Source organism: Panthera onca, chromosome C2 (assembly GCF_046562875.1).
Source record: "Panthera onca isolate mPanOnc1 chromosome C2, mPanOnc1 haplotype 2, whole genome shotgun sequence".
NCBI classification, from domain to species: domain Eukaryota; kingdom Metazoa; phylum Chordata; class Mammalia; order Carnivora; family Felidae; genus Panthera; species Panthera onca.
In genome coordinates, this window is record NC_138347.1 from 69,973,425 (window position 1) to 69,992,705 (window position 19,281).

Sequence of the window (19,281 nt, forward strand, 5' to 3'; positions counted from 1 at the left end):
GCGTAGTTGCTTTATATTTAAAGGAGAATAAAACCCTCATCTCTCCCTAGTCCATGGAGGGTCTGTGATCTTGACTTTGCATTCTGCTATAGCTGTTAAATATTATTCTAGCCAAGACGTTCCAATTGGACCTACAGTTTAATATTCTTCTATAGTATTCTAGCCCTAGCTCCTGCGGCTATCAGAGAAAGTCAAAATTGTCTAATTCTGCTGAAGCCCCACTGCTCAGAGCCACTGAGTCAGTCAGGAAGGCAGTGGGACAGAAGTGACAGAACGGAGTATGCCAAGTTCTAGGGATCTGCTATACAACATTGTGCCCGTAGTCAACAGTGCTCTATTGCGCACTGAAACATTTGTTGAGCAGGCAGATCTCATGCTAAGTGTTTTCGCTATGATAATAAAAAAAATGCTAAGAATAGTGGATTGTGGGGGAGTAGTGCCCAGGAGTGTGAATGAGTCTCCTGTTCTCTTCCATGATCTGGGAGCTCATTACACAGATGTGTTCAGTTTGAGAAAATTCATTGAGCTGATAGATGCACTTCTCTGTGTGTATGTTATAAAAAATTTAAAAATAAAATGAGTAATTGCTCTCTCTATAAAAAAGGGGACTTCATGACTCAACCAATCACACCAAATAATAATGAAAATAGCAACAACAATGACAATAGCCATTAACTAGACAGTACGTACGTCACATATGTTACAGTCTTTAATCAAAATAGCATATTCTGGGGCGCCTGGGTGGCTCAGTCAGTTGAGTGTCTGACTTCAGCTCACGTTATGATCTCATAGTTTGTGAGTTCGAGCCCCACGTTGGGCCCTGTGCTGACAGCTCAGAGCCTGGAGCCTGCTTCGGATTCTGTTTCTCCCTCTCTCTCTCTCTCTCTCTCTCTCTGCCTCTCCCTCACTCATGCCCTGTCTCTCTCTCCTTCAAAAATAAATAAATAAATTTTAAAAATTGAAAAAAAAATAGCGTGTTCTGTTATCACTAGTACCTTGATATTTTTGGTGAAGAACTAAAACACTATCGGACCTTGTATTTTTAACACTTCCAAGGTAATGGCCAGTCATCGGTGGAACTTGGATTCAGTCAGGGATACTGAGTTCAGAATCCAGACTCTGAACCACCATGCTGTCATGCAGTGAACTCCTAGACTTACCAGTTCCCTCAGTTGCCCCCTACACCATTGCCACCACTACTAACTGAGACACAAATTCTAAGTTAGAAATATTGGCATATTTTTGGTGGAAAAAAATTCAAGAAAATAAAAATTATGAAGAAAAATGCAGTAATTTTTTCTAAACCAAACACGGAGCTCTAGGATGTCCCATTGTCAATACGGTGCCATAGAATAGGAGAAAATTGATAAAACTAAGAAGGCAATCTAAATATTCAGTCACTAAGCCAATAGCCAGAAAATATAATGTTTTGTAGTATACGCACATACACAAGCCATCCAAAGTGAGGGATCTGTTGGGTTTTTTAAAATTTTTTTGATGTTTATTTATTCTGATAGGGAGAGAGTGCACACATGTGCATGCATACGGGAGGGGCAGAGAGAGAGAAAGAACCCCAAACAGGCTTTGCCCTGCCAGCGCAGAGCCCAATGCAGGATTCAAACCCAGGAACTGTGAGATCATGCATGACCTGAGCCAAAATCAAGAGTCAGACACTTAACCGATTGAGCCACCCAGCTGCCCCAAGGGATCTGTCCTTCTGACTACTCATGTATCTGAATGGATGAGACAAATAAGATTAATCCTAGGAAGAGGAAAGCCCTTGGTGGAGATCACTGCCAAAGAACATGTGAAATATGAGATACTGGGGAAGCCAGCACTGTACGTGACCTTTGACAGTGGGGAACATGAGGTCTGGAGAGGAAAAGGGAAACTTTCAGTTGGAACGTCACCCATCAATAGAAGTCCAGAGGCAGAAATGACCAGGACATATTCAGGGAACCATCAAGACACAAAACAGAGAAAATCTATAGGCAAGTAGTTGAACAGGTGGCTGGGGAGGATTATGAAGAGCCGTGAGTGCCTGGAGGAGGCTGGTAGAACTTGAAAGGCAAAGTCTATATAAATTCTGAAATAATAGGGGCTCCTGGGTGGCTCAGTTGGTTGAGCGTCCGACTTCGGCTCAGGTCATGATCTCACAGTCTGTGGGTTCGAGCCCCGCGTCAGGCTCTGTGCTGACAGCTCAGAGCCTGGAGCCTGTTTCCAATCCTGTGTCTCCCTCTCTCTCTGCCCCTCCCCCAGTCTCACTTTGTCTCACTCTGTCTCTCAAAAATAAATAAATAAATATTAAAAAAAATTTTTTAAATAAAATAAATAAATAATTCTGAAATAATAAAGTGCATGAGGGTGCAGCATGGGAGAGAGGAGACAATGAAGAGACAGTGAGGTGGCCTGGATTAACAAGGGAGCTGCCCAGAAAACAAAAGAAAGATTTTTAATAACCTGGCAGGACTCAGTGACAACTTCGATGTAAGGGACAGAGAAAAGAGTCTCGAGTGACTACTGTTTATCCAAAAATGTTTCAAAAATGGACTGGGGTGAGCAGGTGGTTTACCTGGGTTGAACCACACAGGAGGAGCAGGGCTGATGGACTGTGTGATGGAAAGGCACACTGGCCTGAGGACGAGACCAGATCCTGACACCAGCTAATTTCCTGATCACATCACTTGCTTTCTCATTTCTAAAACCAGGAATTTCATCCAGGAAACGTTTATTGAGCATTCACCCTGCACCAGGCACTATGCAATTGTCTGTGTGTTTCCCACTTAGGTGGGTAGTGATGTGCCCCAGCAAGTAACCTGTGTGTTGCCGGTTCCTTTAGTAAATCCTAGCTTCTGCTTCCCTCTAGTGGCCACTTAGTGCCACTTTTGCTCTTTTGTTCCTAGAATGCTGATCTGAATGGAAAGTCAAGAAGTCTCTAAGATGGAGCTGAGTCATAGATCATGCGCATAGACAAGGGAACAGGTTGTAAGCGGTGTCTAAAGGGCATGTCCTGATAGTTGGTAACCAGGAAGGAAGGTGGTGGTAAGAAAGATCCACTGTCATTAACCAGACATGAGATGGGGGTGACAGTCAAGCCCAGAGCAAAACTAGCCAAGAGCAGCAGACAGAAGCAGAAAATCCCATTAGGACTCACTCAATAAATGGGCAAGGCTGGACAAGGAAGAAGTGTTGGGTCACAGATAAAGGCCCTTTCTTCATGCTGAAGGGGCAAGGATAGGACCAGGGATAAGGAAAAGTCTGTAATTCACTGATAACATAAACTTGACAACTTTTTTTTTTAATTTTTAATATTTATTTATTTTTGAGAGAGAGACAGAGCATGAGTGGGAGAGGGGCAGAGAGAGAGGGAGACACAGAATCTGAAGCAGGCTCCAGTCTCTGAGCTGTCAGTGCAGAGCCCGATGCAGGACTCGAATCCACAAACTGTGAGATCATGACCCAAGCCGAGGTCGGACACCCAACTGACTGAGCCACCCAGGTGCCCCTAAACTTGACAACTTTTGAGGAATACACTGTTAAGACTCTAGGAACCCCTTCATTTGCTGCTGCTGTTCTCTTCCTTGCTGGGCACATGTTCTGGATCATTCATCTGGACAACTGGCATCTCCTCTAGCTCCCACCACCAGGGTGGTGCCCCACAGCTGGGGATGGCTAGATGGTGATGAAGCTGAGCAGGCTGGCATAGGACAGGGTAGATGCTCCGGGATCCCACTGGCTGATGGGTAAGCAGGAGAAGAGTTGTTATCAAGTGTCACAGCCAAGGGCAAGTGACATAGACATGTCTGTATCATGTCTGAGGAGACACAGCCATGGCAGTATCCAGTGCGCAGTTGGGTTAGGCAGTAGTGGGAAGAGTTAATCACTTTCTGAGGAACCCCCGTTGTCATACGTGAGGTGTTTGTACACTATTCCTCATCAGACAGTAAGCTCAGTGAGGGCAGGGCCATCCTGACTATCTGCTTCAGCCCTCTGTGCCCTGTGTGCAGCATAAGGGCTGGCTGGTGAGTAAGCAAATAAGTGATGGGTGACATAACTGGATTTATAAGACTTGGGGACCTGCCTTTGCGATCGATGTACTGCTCTGATCCTGAGCAAGACAGTTCACCTCTTTGAGTCTCCGTTGCCTCATCTATAAAATAAGATCATAATGCTAACTTACAGAATCCGTGAAGATCAGATTGATGTCTGTGAGAGAGTTTTGTAAAGGGTCACACAAGTGTGCAGTGTTCTCTTATTCTGCTTGAAAATGGGAAAGTAACCAGATGTCCACTGGCATCTCTTTGGGCCTGGTAAACAGTGACTCTGGATGTTTGCTTTCTGAGTCAAAGCATTTCTTCTGAATGTGCATTTGAATTCCCCACCCCCTGCCCCACCCCGGGCTGCCATCACCTGGCTGGCTGGCTGTGTTTCTGAGACAGGTTCTCCCCACCCCCCCCCACCCCCCCCACCCCCCCGGCAGTCAGCAGCACACCCCTGCACTTCACCTATGCCCTCTACCCAATTCTGGTCCTGTCAGACTTGCTCCCTGTGCTCAGATTACATAACAATATTCAGGCTGACTGGTGTTCTCTGGTCAATCCTGGGGGAAGATGGCCTCTTTCCAGGGATTATTTTGCCAGGTATCTCTATGTGAGTGGATATTTGTTATTGTTGTTATTCATTATACATTGTTATTCACCTGATCTGGCAAGTAGTTCCAAGAAATCTCTCCCAACCTGATGTAGTCTGTTGTCTCTCTAGGAGGCCTAGTGTGGAAAAAGAAGAAAAGTTCCTATCCATGGCCCTACAAAGGGCAATTGTAACTTAAATCATACCCTAAACCCAACTGCCGGTTTTCCCTCAATATGTGTCATTAAGGATGCTTTAGAAATGGATTTCTATACCCTACGCACATGATATGGGTACAGAAAATATGCCTTGGATATGTGCCGAGTTATGATTGCTGGGTAAACAGTAGGTAGCATTTATTGAGCACGTGACGCGTGGCATGGTACCTGTGTGAACTCATGGAATCCTTGCAATGACTCTGTATGGTAGGAATTCATATTTCCCCTATTTTATAGTTAAGGAAGATTAGCCAAAGAGAGGCTGATTAACTTACTTAAAGTTATACAGACAGTAACAATGGAGACAGGTGCAAACCCAGCAGTCTGACTCCAGACCCAGTGACCCACAACACGGAAAATGGTGACCCACATCTGAATAACTGAGGTTGGATAACTTTGTGTACTTTTGTGAAATACTGCCTGGTCTTTGGCCAGATTTTCCCTGGAGCTCAACTTTTCAGTGTTCCCTGACCTGCACAGAGAACAATTTGCAAGAATGCCTGATTTGCAAGAATGCCTGAGGGCAGCCCACAACTTCTTATCTCTCTGTTCCTGGAGAATGGCTGTTTGTAATCCCTGCTTCTCCCAGCCACCTCTCTCAGGCTTCTGCTGCAGGTAAACTTGGGTTTTGAGAGCTGGTGCCCTGGCTCTTTTCCCCTTTCCCAAGTTATGGTGTGTGTTGCAGGAAAGTGCCTTCCTGCCCAGGTACAGTCAGAACATCAGTAAGGATAGGGAAGCACAGAGGAGCCAGGAGATGCCCTGCGCTCCCATCAGGACCATTGTCTCCAGACTAGGGGGTCAGTGTTGCAGAGGCCTGTGTTCATGGACAGGCTATGCATCCTCTCAGCCCTGTCTGCTGACAGCTTGTGCCCAGTCTAGATGGTCTCTGAAGCCTGGGCAGTGAATACAGAGGTGAGGAGCAGACAGAATTCACAATCCGTTTGCAATTCCTCCCTTCTTTGCTGGAGAGCTCTGACCCTCTAACCAGCATTTGGCAAGTTCTTGTTGGATGAACAAATGAATAAACATTAAGTTAAGCCAGATCTGAGACCCTATAACTTCCACCCCTGGTGTTAATTATGCCCAAGGCAAATCTAGTTCCTCCTCTGGGTAGATGGTGTCTGTCTGCTACGAGCTCTGTCCTTGTTCCTACTTTGTTCTCCATTGAAACATACATTTCAGGTTTGCAGATGACACAAAGCTGGAAGGAATCACTAATCTGATAGATGAAAGAGTCAAGAACACAACTCTTTAGCTAGAAATTTAAAGTTAACAGAGATAAATATAAATTTCTCTGAGTTAAAGCCTCACGTAGAAAAAGGGAAGAAGCTAGCTTGAAAGGACCCTGTGAGTCAGATTGGGGTCTTCAATAGGCAACATGCTCACTAGAAGCCAATGGCTTGACTTAATTAAAAGACTCTGAGACCACATCGATGGAAGTACAGTGTCTAGACCTAGAAGTGAGTGCTTTGCTTAGCCTGTGCTAGGCACAATAAGTCTAAAGGATTCAGTTCAGTTCTGGGTGTTTCTATCAGGAGGGACAGTACATGCCGATGTTCATCCAGAAGCATATGATGAAAATGTTGAACTACACATTTGAGATCCATTTGAAGGAATGTTCGAAAAAGAGAAGACTTAAGGAATTATCAATCTGGTCTTCACATATGTGGAGCTCCATAGAAGAAAGGAAGATTTCTTCTGTATCACCCTAGAGGGCAACTAAGAACCGTGGATGGAAATTACAAAAACAAAGAAAATGTTCTGAAAATTGCAGCTTTCCACCAGGAGGGAACAGTGTCATAGCACAAAGAGCTAGATGTTGTTCAAAGGGTCCTGCCTTGAGTGGGGGTTGGGGTGGAAGCTCATGAGGGTCCTGGGTTTCTGTGATCTGTAATCTCAGCTGCCTTTCTCAGCCTCGTGTCCTCTGCAGCTTTGTCAGGCATGAATTTGAAAATCCTCTTCCCACAGTGATGCCAATCCATATATCAATACATGAGGTGCAGGTGTGAACCGAGAGCCTTATGACACTCTCCTCAAGCGGTAGCCATCATTAATTGAGCAAGATCTAGTGAGAAGTGTTCTGAATCCAGAATTTGAAAACCTGAGTCTAGTCTTAGCTCTGCTCCCAACTATCTTGGGGTCCTCAGTTTTTCTACTTATGAGTTAAAAGTATTGAATCATCTCTGGCTTAACTCATTGACTTACCCACTAACACACTCATTCATTCAACTAATGTTTATTGGGTATTTACCATCTTTTAGACATGATCTTCCTTAGGTAAGTCCTTCTTCTTTGGAGGATTAATTTTCCTCTTCTGTAAAATAGGGGTATTGGATTTTGGATGAACCCTTGCACCTTAGCTAGGCCATGAATCCACCTCAGTTCACATTTCATAGCTTTGGTTAAAAGATTGTCACATAAGGCCTGGATGAAATCTTTGCTAAATAAAAAAAAAAAAAACATTATGTGGTTCAGGCACTCCTCAAATATGTCTATCTATTAACTCATTTTTTAAAAAGGGAATGAAGGGATTAATTTTAATTTGCATCTATCAAAGGCATACCACATTAAGAGAAACAAAAAAAAAAAAAATAAAGAGAATAAAAGAGAAAAATTGGGAGACCGACATACTAATCATAATTGTTGCCACTCACGGAATGTTTATTGGTGCAAATTTCTGAGACTTTGAAAGTGTAAAAATGTCTTTAGTGTGCCCTCATCTTGACTGACAGTTTGGACACACAATTCTAGGTTGGTAATAATTCCCACGCAGAATTTTGAAGGAAGTACTCCATTTTCTTTAACATTCTAAGGCTGTTGTTGAAAAACACTGTCATTATGATTCTTGATTTGTTGGATTTTACCTGACTTTTTCCCCTCCTTCTCTCTCTGAAAGCTTTTAGAATGCCCTTTTTACTGCCTATGTGTCCTGACGCTGTGATTTAGAGGAGGTCTTTTTAAATTAATCACAGCAGGCACTTGGAACATCGTATCAATTTGGCACTTTGTGCCCTTCAGTCCTGGGAATTTTTCTTTACAATTTATTCCTTTTCATTCTGTCTGTCTTAATCTTGTTAGATTGATTCTTTAATTTTCTTATATTTTCTCTCTTACTTTCCTCTCTCACTGGTCTTATTCTAGTCTCAAGAAAATTTCTTTGACTTTATCTTCCAATCCATATATGAAATGTTTCATTTCAACCATATTTTTAATTTTTTTATTTTTTTAATGTTTATTTATTTTTGAGAGAGAGAAAGAGCGCAAATGGGGGAGGAGCAGAGAGAGAGGGAGACACAGAATCTAAAGCAGGCTCCAGGCTGTGAGCTGTCAGCACAAACCTTGAGTTCATGATCTGAGCTGAAGTCAGATGCTTAACTGACTGAGCCACCCAGGTGCCCCATATTTTTAATTTCTGAGAGCTCTTTCTATTCTGTAATTTCCCCCCCTTTCTGTAGCAGCTTGTTCTTTTTTTATGGACACAATACCTTTCTCACCTCTCCAAGGACTATAGTAGTGTTGAAGATTTATTGTTTTGCCTGTATCTTGTTTCCTCTGAATGGCTGATCCTTTTTGTTTGTTTAGTTTGGTTTCTATCAGAGAGGCTTTTCTGCAAAGTCTGGTGATCTTTGACTGAATCGTACTCATATTTATGAATGGGGCACCAAAAAAGCTGAGTGGATACTCTGTTTAATGGATGGAGTATATTTACTGGAAGGTTTCACTCTGCAGTAATCCAGCAAGACACTGGAGGTTTGGGGGCGGGATCTCCAAATGTCAGTGTTTGAGTATCTGTGCATCTTTTTTGGTTTCTCCAATGAAAGATCCTCAAATCCGCCTAAAATGTTTATATTTGGCTGCCAGTATCCTGGGAGCCAATAAGATCAAGGATGGTGGCCATCTCCCTCTTCTGTATATGGACCTTCAGTGAATTCCAAGTTCTCAGGAAAGTGCACATCACATACAAGAGGGACCTAGGGGTCTACTCCCTTTACAGACTTTCAACCCCTCTTCCCTTTTTTAGCCCCACCCATACCCCTACCCTCAGTGCAACCTGGTGCTTCCACTTCCTCAGTCTTTCCGAGGTTGTGCAGGGCTAATGGCAGGAACATGCATCTCATTTTCTCCATTCTGCCAAGTCAGAATCCACTCTTGCAGCTACTTTCTGTTACTCAAAAAAATGTTGACTTGTCTATTACTTCTCATTCTCTTTATTCTTGTTGGTTTATCTTTGCCCTCTTGTGTCATTTTTTTCAGATTTAGGAATTAATGACGATATAGCCAAATGATCGAAGGGTAAGATAATTTTTCAAAAGGGGATTCAGAACAAATAAACTGGGGGCTAGAAGACACTGACAAGAATAGGTGGGCAGCCAGTGCGAGAGACCGCTCGGGCACTGTGGGTCCACATTGCAGGTATGCAGTTATGTAGCAGGAAATAGCTTGAGGACCTCATTCACTCCGGCATTCAGTGAGTATCTGTTGATCACCTGCTATGTGCCAGACTCGGCAGATGTGACTGTGAGCAAGACAGAGAAGGCTTCTGCTCTTCAGGACCTTATATTTTCACGTGCAATAAGGCCACAAATAACAAATAAACAAGGCAACCTGTTAATGATAAGTGCTCAAGAAAATTAAAGACGGTTGTGTGTTAATGAGTGACCATAGGAACTACTTGAATGGAAGGGCCCCTGAAATCCAGTTTCCTCATCCTAAGAATGAGGAAGTTCAGGTACTGAGAAGGGAAGGGACTTTCCCAATGTCACACACAGTTAGGACCTGCACCAGTACCGAGGAGGCCTCCTGATTCCCACTCCTGCATTCTTTGTGCTATTAATTTCTCCGCGGTTCTTGAGACCTCTGCTGACTGCAGACCACACCCTTGGCCTCTCTGTGGCTCCGCTTTCCATCTCCGCACCATGGAAAACAATCAAGCTAAATAGCTCCTTCAGCTGAGGTCAGGGAAGCCCCAGCTCCAGTGAACAAAGATGAAGCAAATCATCAGCTTTAGAGTCTTTTTTTTTTTTTTAACATTTATTTATTTTTGAGAAACAGAGTGAGACAAAGCGTGAGCAGGGGAGGGGCAGAGAGAGAAAGAGACACAGAGTCTGAAGCAGGCTCCAGGCTCTGAGCAAGAGGTCAGCACAGAGCCTGATGCGGGGTTCGAACCCACAAACCGTGAGTTCATGACCTGAGCTGAAGTCAGACGCTCAACCGACTGAGCCACCCAGGTGCCACCAGTTTTAGAGTCTTAATTGGACTTGGCAGCAACACAGGCTGTCTACCTGCAGAGTGAAGGTGGCCCCTCACTGCCCACATATTGTGTTACGCCTGTTTCAAATCTCAGTCAAGGTAGAAACGGAGCACTAAACTCCTGTCAAGAGACCAGCTTTCTGGAGAGCTCATCTGGATTTCACAGAAGTGCAAGGACAGAGGTTTATAGGGATGGATTTTGAAGCCACTAAACTGAGGCATCATGGGCAACACAGGGCTTTTCTGAGGTTCACATGGTGATCCTGGAGCAGAACTGGGAACTATCCATCTGTCCACTGACCCTTTTTTCCCTCAAAGTATTATGCCTCCTTCAAATATTGCAACCCCCACCCCCGCTGCCATGATATTGTTGATCTGCTGTACATGTTGTTATTGTTACTTTCATTATGAAATAACTCTGGAAATAGAAGGGAGGGGGGGAATCACGCAGAGTTTTCCACCCAGTAAAGCCAGTCATAACATTCTGATGAATTTCCTTCCTGTGAATTTCCGACGTTATAGGGTTGTTGTTAGTGATGTTCTCCACCTAGTTATATATGCAACTTTACGTCCTGTCCTTTTCCTTAAACTTTGTATGAGTTCAGCAATTTGTAACTGTTATAAAGCTTTATGAATATCTAATGACCGCTTAATTAAACAGTCACTTTATATATCATAATTACTTAACTATTCCCTTCCTGTTAGATTTTTGTATTTTAGTATTAGGTTTTTTTTTTTTTTATGTTATAGCTATTGTTTCTCGCACTTTAAAATGCTGTTATGAACATACTCATGCTCAAAGCCATATGAGTACAACTGCCTGTCACCTGTATGCTACTTCTCATCCCTTTGCAATTGGAAGGGGGTCGTATACATACTCTGCTTTGAGATGTTTCATGGTAAGGAATGTTATCTAATGAAATTAATCTGTGACTGTGGGAACAGAGGCATCGGCAGCAGGCACAGGGACCGCTGGGGGAGAGAAGGACTGTTTTGAACAGGAGCTGGCAGGCCCTCTCAGTGCCCCTGAAACCTCACCAAGTAGACACCCTCTCACTTCACATTTTTCTAAGGCCGGCTCTGGCCTCCCTTGTTGCCATTCACATGCAGACGTTACTTCAGAGAACTGTGCCTCCCGCTGGCCCAACACCGTGGAGGACTTAACCAGCGTGAATCAGAGGGCAGGCAGCCAGGAGAGGAGGAGGAGGTCTGGCTTATCTGATGGACGAAGCGATGGCAGGAGCTGATGTCCACAGTGTCAGCAGGCTCAGGTGGCAAGTGTTGTGTGCCATTGTCAGACTCATGGGTAGGGAGGTGGTCATCAGATGGGTGGTACGCGGCAAGCAATGAAGAATGAATCTTCATTTTCCATAAAGGGATCCAGGGTCCCACCATCCCCTTGTTTTTTGCAGAAAAAGTTTATGCTGACCTGGGGACCCTTAAAGGCATTTGAGTCACCTTCCCTAAAACCTTTCAGGCCAGTTCTTTTCATTGCACTGGTTTAGGGTAAGACTCCATTAAGATTATTAAAGAGGGAAAAGATCTGATTTACTTACATAATAATTTTCATACCTGTGTACATCTGGTGCAGTCTATCCAAGGACAGTGGGCCATCAAATTAACTCCTTTTTTCTACTTCTTCTCTACTTGGTAACTTTCCTCTCATATTTAAGTAATAATGATAATTAATTCCTCTAGAATTTATTTGTAAACAAGCACTTGGAGAGCTAACTCTGTTGGAGCCACCGTCCTAAGTCCTTTAAAAATATTATCTCATTGGGGTGCATGGCTGGCTCAGTTGGGAGAGCATGTGACTGTCAATCTCAGGATCATGAGTTCAAGCCCCACATTGGGCATGGAGCCTACTTCAAAACAAAATTATTTCATTTAATCTTCATAGCAATCTCTGAAGCAGATACCATTATGTCCCCATTCCACAGATGAGGAAACTGAAACCAGGAGGTTAAGTAACTTGCCCCTGGTCGCACAACCGGTGAGGGGCTCCAGAGTCCGTAGCCCTCAGGAGAATCTGGTGGAGACAGATGCAGGCTGAAGCTGAGGCCCTAAAATGACAACAGTAGAATCCTGTGCAGGGTGCTGTGCTACCTCTCCTAATGTCACTGGAAACCCCACAGGGAATAATCTTACCTTTTTCCATAAAATGAGGAAATTCTTAGGGGTAATCTGGCTCACACTGTTTATACACAGAGGAGGTGCAGTCAATCTCCAAATAGTCACCAAGCAAACATGGACCTCAATGAAAGCAATAGTTTCTGGCAAATATGAGTAAGAACCAGGGAGGTTATGATGTCTCCTCTGCATGTGTAGTGGTACCAGCTAGAAAGAAGACAACCGGGCTATGGCTGAGAAGCAGGAGGAAAGTGAGGGTGTGAGGAGCTCCTTCCGCCCCTCAGGATGCACCTTGGAGTGGGAAAGACAAAGTCCAGGGACTGGACAACATAGGAACAAGTTTCCTTGGGAAATGGCCAGGACCCAGGAAGGAGAGAGGCTGGGAAAGTAAGGGGAAAAGAATCAGACAGTGATTCACTGGGGGAGGGGGGGGGAGCACCCTGAGGGGGAGGGCAGAAATCCAACTAGCCATTAGCATCAGAAAGGTTTAGCAAGCCCTGGGCAAGGTCCTAAGGAGCTAAGCAAAGAAAACAGCTGAGACACTCCCAGGAAGGGGCCACCTCAGAGACTGCTGAGATGGGGGGGGGGGGGGGGGGCACCGTGAAGGAAATAGGCAAGAGAAAATTTTAGAAACTGCGGTACACGGTCAGAGAAGACTCAGAAACACCCGACTTCATGCTGAGAGTCTGTGTTATCAGCTCACGGCTCCCAACATTTCCCTCCTAGGAATGAGTTTGGTCTTAGAATCTGGAGTGGGATCAAACTGGTAGATTGAAAGTCAAGCATCCATAGCCGACAGTTGGAAAATAAACAGGACAGATAATATGCAGCCTAGGACTTTTGAGCAGGGTGTGATAGCCCCTTCCTGACACTGTTGAATCACCAGGACCTCTGTGGTGGGGAGAGGTTGGGCTCCCTCCCTCCACACCCCTGATTTCAGCAAGAGGGTGTCTGTCAAATTGGAACATGGTTCCCTGAGACAATACCTTAAAGATTTCCAAGGAGGATGTTGAAACCGTTCTTAAAAGGCTTTGGGGAGGAGAAGAGCGAGGTGAAGACAGATGTTTGCAACATTCTGTGCAACACGCTGTTGGATAAGACCTATTTAAATTTCTGGGACAGAGATTCAGCTCAGAGAGAGGAGTGTGGACTCCTGAATGTGCCACTGTAGAGGAGTACAGCCCTGCAGAGAAGAAGGGACAGTGAGAGTGGGGACATGGTCACTGGGCCTGTCCAGATGGGAAGAGGAAGAAGAGAAAGTAATGACCCTGGGGCCCTGTGAGACAGTAGACCTGCTGGCACCCAACAGAACTGGTCAGAAAGAAAAATACACCCCTACTTTCCTAAGAAATTGATAATCTAGTGTCTGTGAGGGAATTTGGTTTTATTGGTTAATGAGGGGAACACTCTGTAATTAATGTTCAGTAGGTGGTGTGGCTCATCACAGTCCAGGAGAAGTCTTAGAGCATGCAGCATGAATGAATTATTTTGAGGGTTGCAATTAAAAATGCTTTAAGCGTGCCCAGATTCCTCAAAGGTCTTTTGGCCCCTCTGCCCTTGCCCCCTCCCCTACTGGCAAGGGCTCTTAGAACTTTCCAGGGCTAATTCTAGTCCTGGGTTCTCTGAAGCACAGTTTGTGAAGTGTGAACTCCGAGTCCCCTGGGCACCTGAAGCTCCCTTGTTGCTCTGGGGAGGAATTGTTACAGGGACGGCTCTGTCTGGCCTCTGACTCATCCATTTCTCCTAACTCCCTCACTGCCACTGTTGAGAATTCCCTTGTTGCCCTGGAGTGGGGACCGAGTGTGAGAAATCTATTTGATCACGCCATTGAGGTGAGGCAAAACCAGGACATTCATCCTCTATTTGAACCGTAATGTTTTGGGGCTGGGTCTCTGAGCACCAGCGAAACTGACTGTTGATCATCTTTCATCATCTTTTGTCTGGCCTGGGCAGCCTACAGCAAGCAAAAATCGCCATCTAATGGTGTTTTCCAGCCTTCTCTCGATCTTTGAATTGTAGAAGCACACTGTCTGGCTGTTAATCCTCTCCTGCCTCCCACCGTAACTCCCTGCCTGCCCGTGGGTGGGTCTGGCTGTAACTTGTCCTGAGGGGCAGTGGGCCTTGTATCTGGTGACATGCTAGGCTGTTTGCAACCAGAGCTTTAGGCGCCCTCTGCTTTGCAAAAGTCTGCAAAAGGGTCATACCCATCCCTGAAAGGGCTGTAAATTGCATCTCAGGCCATGTGTGCGCTTGACCTTGGGAAAGAATCCTGAGGTTGGCACAGAGGAGTGACTCCACTGAAGCATAGAAGCTCGGTGACAGAGATTCTCAGAGTTAGCAGGAAATGTTGTGGTCATCTAGTCCAACATTCTACAAATGGAATTTGCAAATTCTACAAATTTCCATTAGTGGAAAGTGGAATCAATTTAGTGGGATGCCACCAGCAAGTGAGAAAAAAAATGAAATAGAATATCAGTGAAATTAACTCAGCGAAACTTGTGTTTCAGTGAAATTTGTGTTTCAGTGACGTAGCTGTTCGTATGTTAGTGCAGACTGGTTAAGATTATAAACTGCAGTCCGGAAAGTTTAAGCAACTTGTTGTAGGCCAAGCAAACCCTCAGAGGACCAGTAGCTCAGGCCAGTGTTGTCTTCTCTCCACCTGTCTCCCACCCCCTCCAACCACATACATACCTAAAACTTGTACATAATTTGCTCTGGTATGTGGTTTAAGGAACATGGGATTTGTGGTGGAAGGCTGGATTCAAGTCCAGCTGGGTGACTGTGGGAAACCATCTGGCCAGTGTTTCTCAGACAGTATCTCAGGGACCCTCCATTTAGAATCATGAGTTGGGGGAGTCTTGTTAAAAATATACATCCCTGGGTCCCCTGAATCAGAACCTGTGATTGGAGGCTAGGGCAAGTGAGAGACCAGCAAAGGCATCTGCACAAACTCCTGAGGCAATTTTTATGCGCACTCATTGTCCCAAACAATGATCTTGATGTTTCTGAGCTTAAAGTTCTTGATGGATGAGGTGGAGATGGTAGCATCGCCTGGTTGTTGTGAGAATCAAGTGGATAGTTAACGTGAGGGTGAAAGCACTCTACAGACCTGAGGTATTACCATCTCACAACATCCCTCTCAAAACGATGCTTTGGGAAGATGGCACCAGAAGGGCACAGAGGTAGAGTCTGTGCATTTAATGGGACTAGGAAAGTTAAATGGAAAAATGAGCCAACAAGCATGTTTTCTCCTTCTTCTGTCTCTTTCCCTCTTCGAACTTCTGTCCTACGAATTTCTCTTCCTGATCCAATCTCAATGGCTGCGCCCTGCCCATCCCCGGACACGTGTTTAGAGCAGGCTCCTTACTCCGTGGTTGGGAGCCATACATTTTGCAACCATCATTTCAATGCATCGTGTAACCTTCTCAGGCCCACTGTGACATTCAAGTTCCTTTAACAGGAAATTCTCACAGTCCTGAATGCTGAGCTCTTGGTCCTGGTGGGACTGTTGTTTCTCTGCATACTGGGCTGCTTGCTGTATTTACCATTCAGCAGAAGCTTCCGGGGACATATAGCTACACAATGTACTTGGACTGGTGCATTAGTACGACTGCTGGTGCAGGCAATGCAGGCCCTGAAGGCTTCAATTAGAGATGTACAGACTGAGGCCAAGTTCCTTGGAGGTGGTAGCTGGACTTTCCCACTGAGCCGCTGTCTGGGCTGAACCTTGGGGAGAATAGGCTGCCCCTGTGGGCCTCTGGGTCTCCCACTCCTTCCCTTATTTCCCCTCTGCCCCTAAGTGCAGCTGCTATTTCAAGAGAGAAGCTTTGCAGGGGCGCTTGGGTGGCTCAGTTGGTTAAGGGTCTGACTCGGCTCAGGTCATGATCTCGTGGTCATGGGTTCAAGCCCCAGCTCTGAGCTGATAGCTTGGAGCCTGGAACCTGCTTCGGATTCTGTGTCTTCCTCTTTCTCTCTCTCTCTCCCTCTGCACACCCCCCCCCACCCCGCCCCACTCATGCTCTGTCTCTTTCTATCTCTCAAAAATAAATAAGACATTTAAAAACATTTTTTTTAAGAGAGAGGCTTTGTGCTTAGCTCTGTGAGACAAACTAATAACTAGTGGTTTCTCATGATAAGTGAAAGTCTCAGTGTTCAGCTAGAAGAGGTTGCTCTTATCCTGAGGTCGCTCTACCCAGTTTTACTGGTTCTGCCCCAGAACCAGTGCAGTGGGGAAGTGCCAGGCCCAGAGGGAGGGTAGGCTAGGGTACTGAGGATGGCTCCTAAGTAAGATGTGACCCCTCTTCCTCCCTTCCCATTCTTTCTCCTGGTCCCCAGTGGTTGGGCTAAGGTAAACCAATTCTATTCCCTTCTCTTCTGCTTCTTCTTTGTGTTCACACCTCATTCTTTTTTGTGTCACTGGCAACATCTGTTTTAAGCTGATGGCTCCCGCTGGGGGTGGGGTAGGGAAGGTTGCAAAAGTTAGGAGGAAGGAGGTTGTCTCTTCCATTATTCCCAAATAAGAATTCAGCTAGAAGCAGGTAAGAGTGAGTGAGTTAGAAATGGTCCCCAGTAAGAGTCTGAGGGTGGTCATAGGGGCAAGGAGGGGCGCAGGGTAGTGCCCTGGGAAGACGTAAAGAGACATACTGGGAAAGGGGGTAGAAGGCACAGCTAGCTGGAAGCTTGGCAAAGGAAAATGAAAATAACTCCAAGTGAACAAGAAAGAATTAGAATTAAGCTCGGTTCTGGGCAGGCTCCAGATTGTGGCTGGAGCTAGAGCAGCAGAATGATTGAATGGCACTGTGTCAATTACTTTATTTTCTTGTTTTCTTTCCTGTTCCCAACTCCCTCTTCTGCCTTCTTTCCACTCCGGACCCCATCTTTCCCCCCTTTTCTTCCTCCTCCTCCTCTTTTCCTCTGCACGCATCCTTTCTCCCTCCCCCTCTCACCCACCCCCTCCTCCCCCAATCCCTCACGTTCCACTCCACGCCCCACCCCAAGCTCTCTGGCGGATGTGAGTTGACCGTGGTCCTCCAGGACTTCAATGCAGGCCACAGCAGCGAGCTGACCATCCAGGTGGGACAGACGGTGGAGCTGCTGGAGCGGCCCAGCGAGCGGCCGGGCTGGTGTCTGGTCCGTACCACGGAAAGGAGCCCCCCGCAGGAGGGCCTGGTTCCCAGCAGCGCCCTGTGCATCTCCCATTCCCGAAGCAGCGTGGAGATGGACTGCTTCTTCCCCCTGGTGAAAGGTAGGGGGACTGAGGGGGGGTGGGCACGTGCAGAAGGCGCTGGGCACGAGCCCACCCTAACCGAAGAGCACCACTGGGCTATCCTGTCTCGTCAACCTATTCTGACCTTGTGGGATTTCTCTTGACCTGCTTGTGAAAGGAGTGGGTTGGGAACTTGAGGAGAAAGAGCTACCGAGTGGCCATGACTTTTCCAAAGTCATTTAACCTTTGTGAGTCCATTTCAGCCTAAAATGAAAGCTGAATTAGATGGCCTCTAAGACCTCTTCTAGCTCTCCCACTACATTCAGAAAAGTCTTCTACCTGTGACCAAGCCTAGACTTCTCCCTTCTGCACTGAAGGCTCCAGAGCTGCTTTGGGCTCCCTGGCCCCCCACCCCCACCCAAGTGCTAGCATAGCTGAGTTAGGTTTGACCCTCCCCTCAGCCCTGCCAGGGCACAGGACACTCATTTATGGGGCCTTCATGGATACGTTCTTTGAGCCCAGGCTTCTGTGTTTACACAGTTCTGTGTTATTCATTTTATATAAGTTCTCTGCTTATTTATTCATTTTTCCCCTCCCACCAAGGAGACTGAACTACTTAGAACAGTGATTCTCCAAGGGGGGGCGGGGGTGGGGGGTGTCTCAGGATTGGCAAGGTCAATATCCCTCTGGAACGTTTAGAAATGCAAACTCAGACTCTGCTCCAGACCCACTGGGTCTGAATAGCTGGGGTGGGGGCCAGCAGTCTGTGTTTTAGCAAGCTCCCCTGTGACTTTCATGCTCACTCTCGAATGAGACCCTCTAACTTTGACAGTCAAGGCTGGCAGGGGCTTTGGAGTTACTCATTTTACATTGAGTAAACTGAGGCACAGAAGGCGACGCTGAGCTCTCCTGGGGTTCTGAGCTTCTTTTCTTAACTGGTCACATGACCTCCGTCGGGGACGCCCTCTGTGCAGACCCATGCTGAGTATTTGTGAAATGGGAAGAGGGTAGGGGCCTTTGGGGAGGCAGGGACACCAGGGTCACCACAGAGACCTGCTACAGACTTCTCGGTAGGTACTGCAGGCTAACTAAATTTCTGAAAAGTTGCTAATTCTGCTGGAATTGCATCCGGTCCACCTCTAAAACCTGCCATTCTCCTTTCACCCACCAGATGGCAGTAGCAGGTTGCATTATTGGAGCTGTCCAACTCTCCCAAGGGGCGTCCCTGGGTTTTTTTCCATCAGAAGAAAACTGGAAACTAAGACCCTCTTCCCTCCACACGCACACACCCTCGTGCCCCCTTCCCTCTGTTCATCCATCGCTTGCTTCTCCCCCTCCTTTTCTCTGAACACAGGAGGAACTGTGTCAGGAAATTGTGTGGAATTTGTAATTGCAGATACAGCTCCCCGGTCCTTTGAAGTGTCCACTGGAGAAACTCGTGGTACCGGGAAGAGATGGGTGAAACTCAGGAATGTGGTTCTGTTTGAAGTCTAACCAAAGGGAAACTGGGACCCAAAGGGGCTAGAAGTGTGAGGGTGAATGATGCAATATACACAAAACACTTAGAACAGTGCCTGGCACGCGATGCGTGGTAGTTGTCATGATAAGTGATAGTTATTCCATTTTTTGCCATCGATTCTTCAGCAAAATAGCTACCAACTCCCACACATCCAGTCTAGAGACCCCCATCTTTGGAGACAAAACCAAGGATGGCACTTCCTTTGCTGGGGAGGGCTAATTTGTCATAGATCTCTGGTGTGCGTTGCTCATCAGGAAGGACTTACCTTGCAGAGAGGAGCTGAGACTTCCTGACGAAGGCCCAGCCTCTCCAGCCTGTGGCTGGGTAGG

The 19,281-nt window shown here is 46.1% G+C and overlaps 1 protein-coding gene across 3 annotated transcripts in view; it reads left to right on the top strand.

Moving 5' to 3' along the window:
* KALRN (kalirin RhoGEF kinase) overlaps positions 1-19,281 on the top strand; it is a 668,576-nt gene that overhangs the window by 509,765 nt on the left and 139,530 nt on the right. For all 3 annotated transcript variants that reach the window (XM_060639747.3, XM_078453074.2, XM_060639746.3), the window contains exon 34: positions 17,226-17,472. In XM_060639747.3, the coding sequence (XP_060495730.1) occupies positions 17,226-17,472 (247 nt within the window). The remainder of the gene's footprint in view (positions 1-17,225; positions 17,473-19,281) is intronic.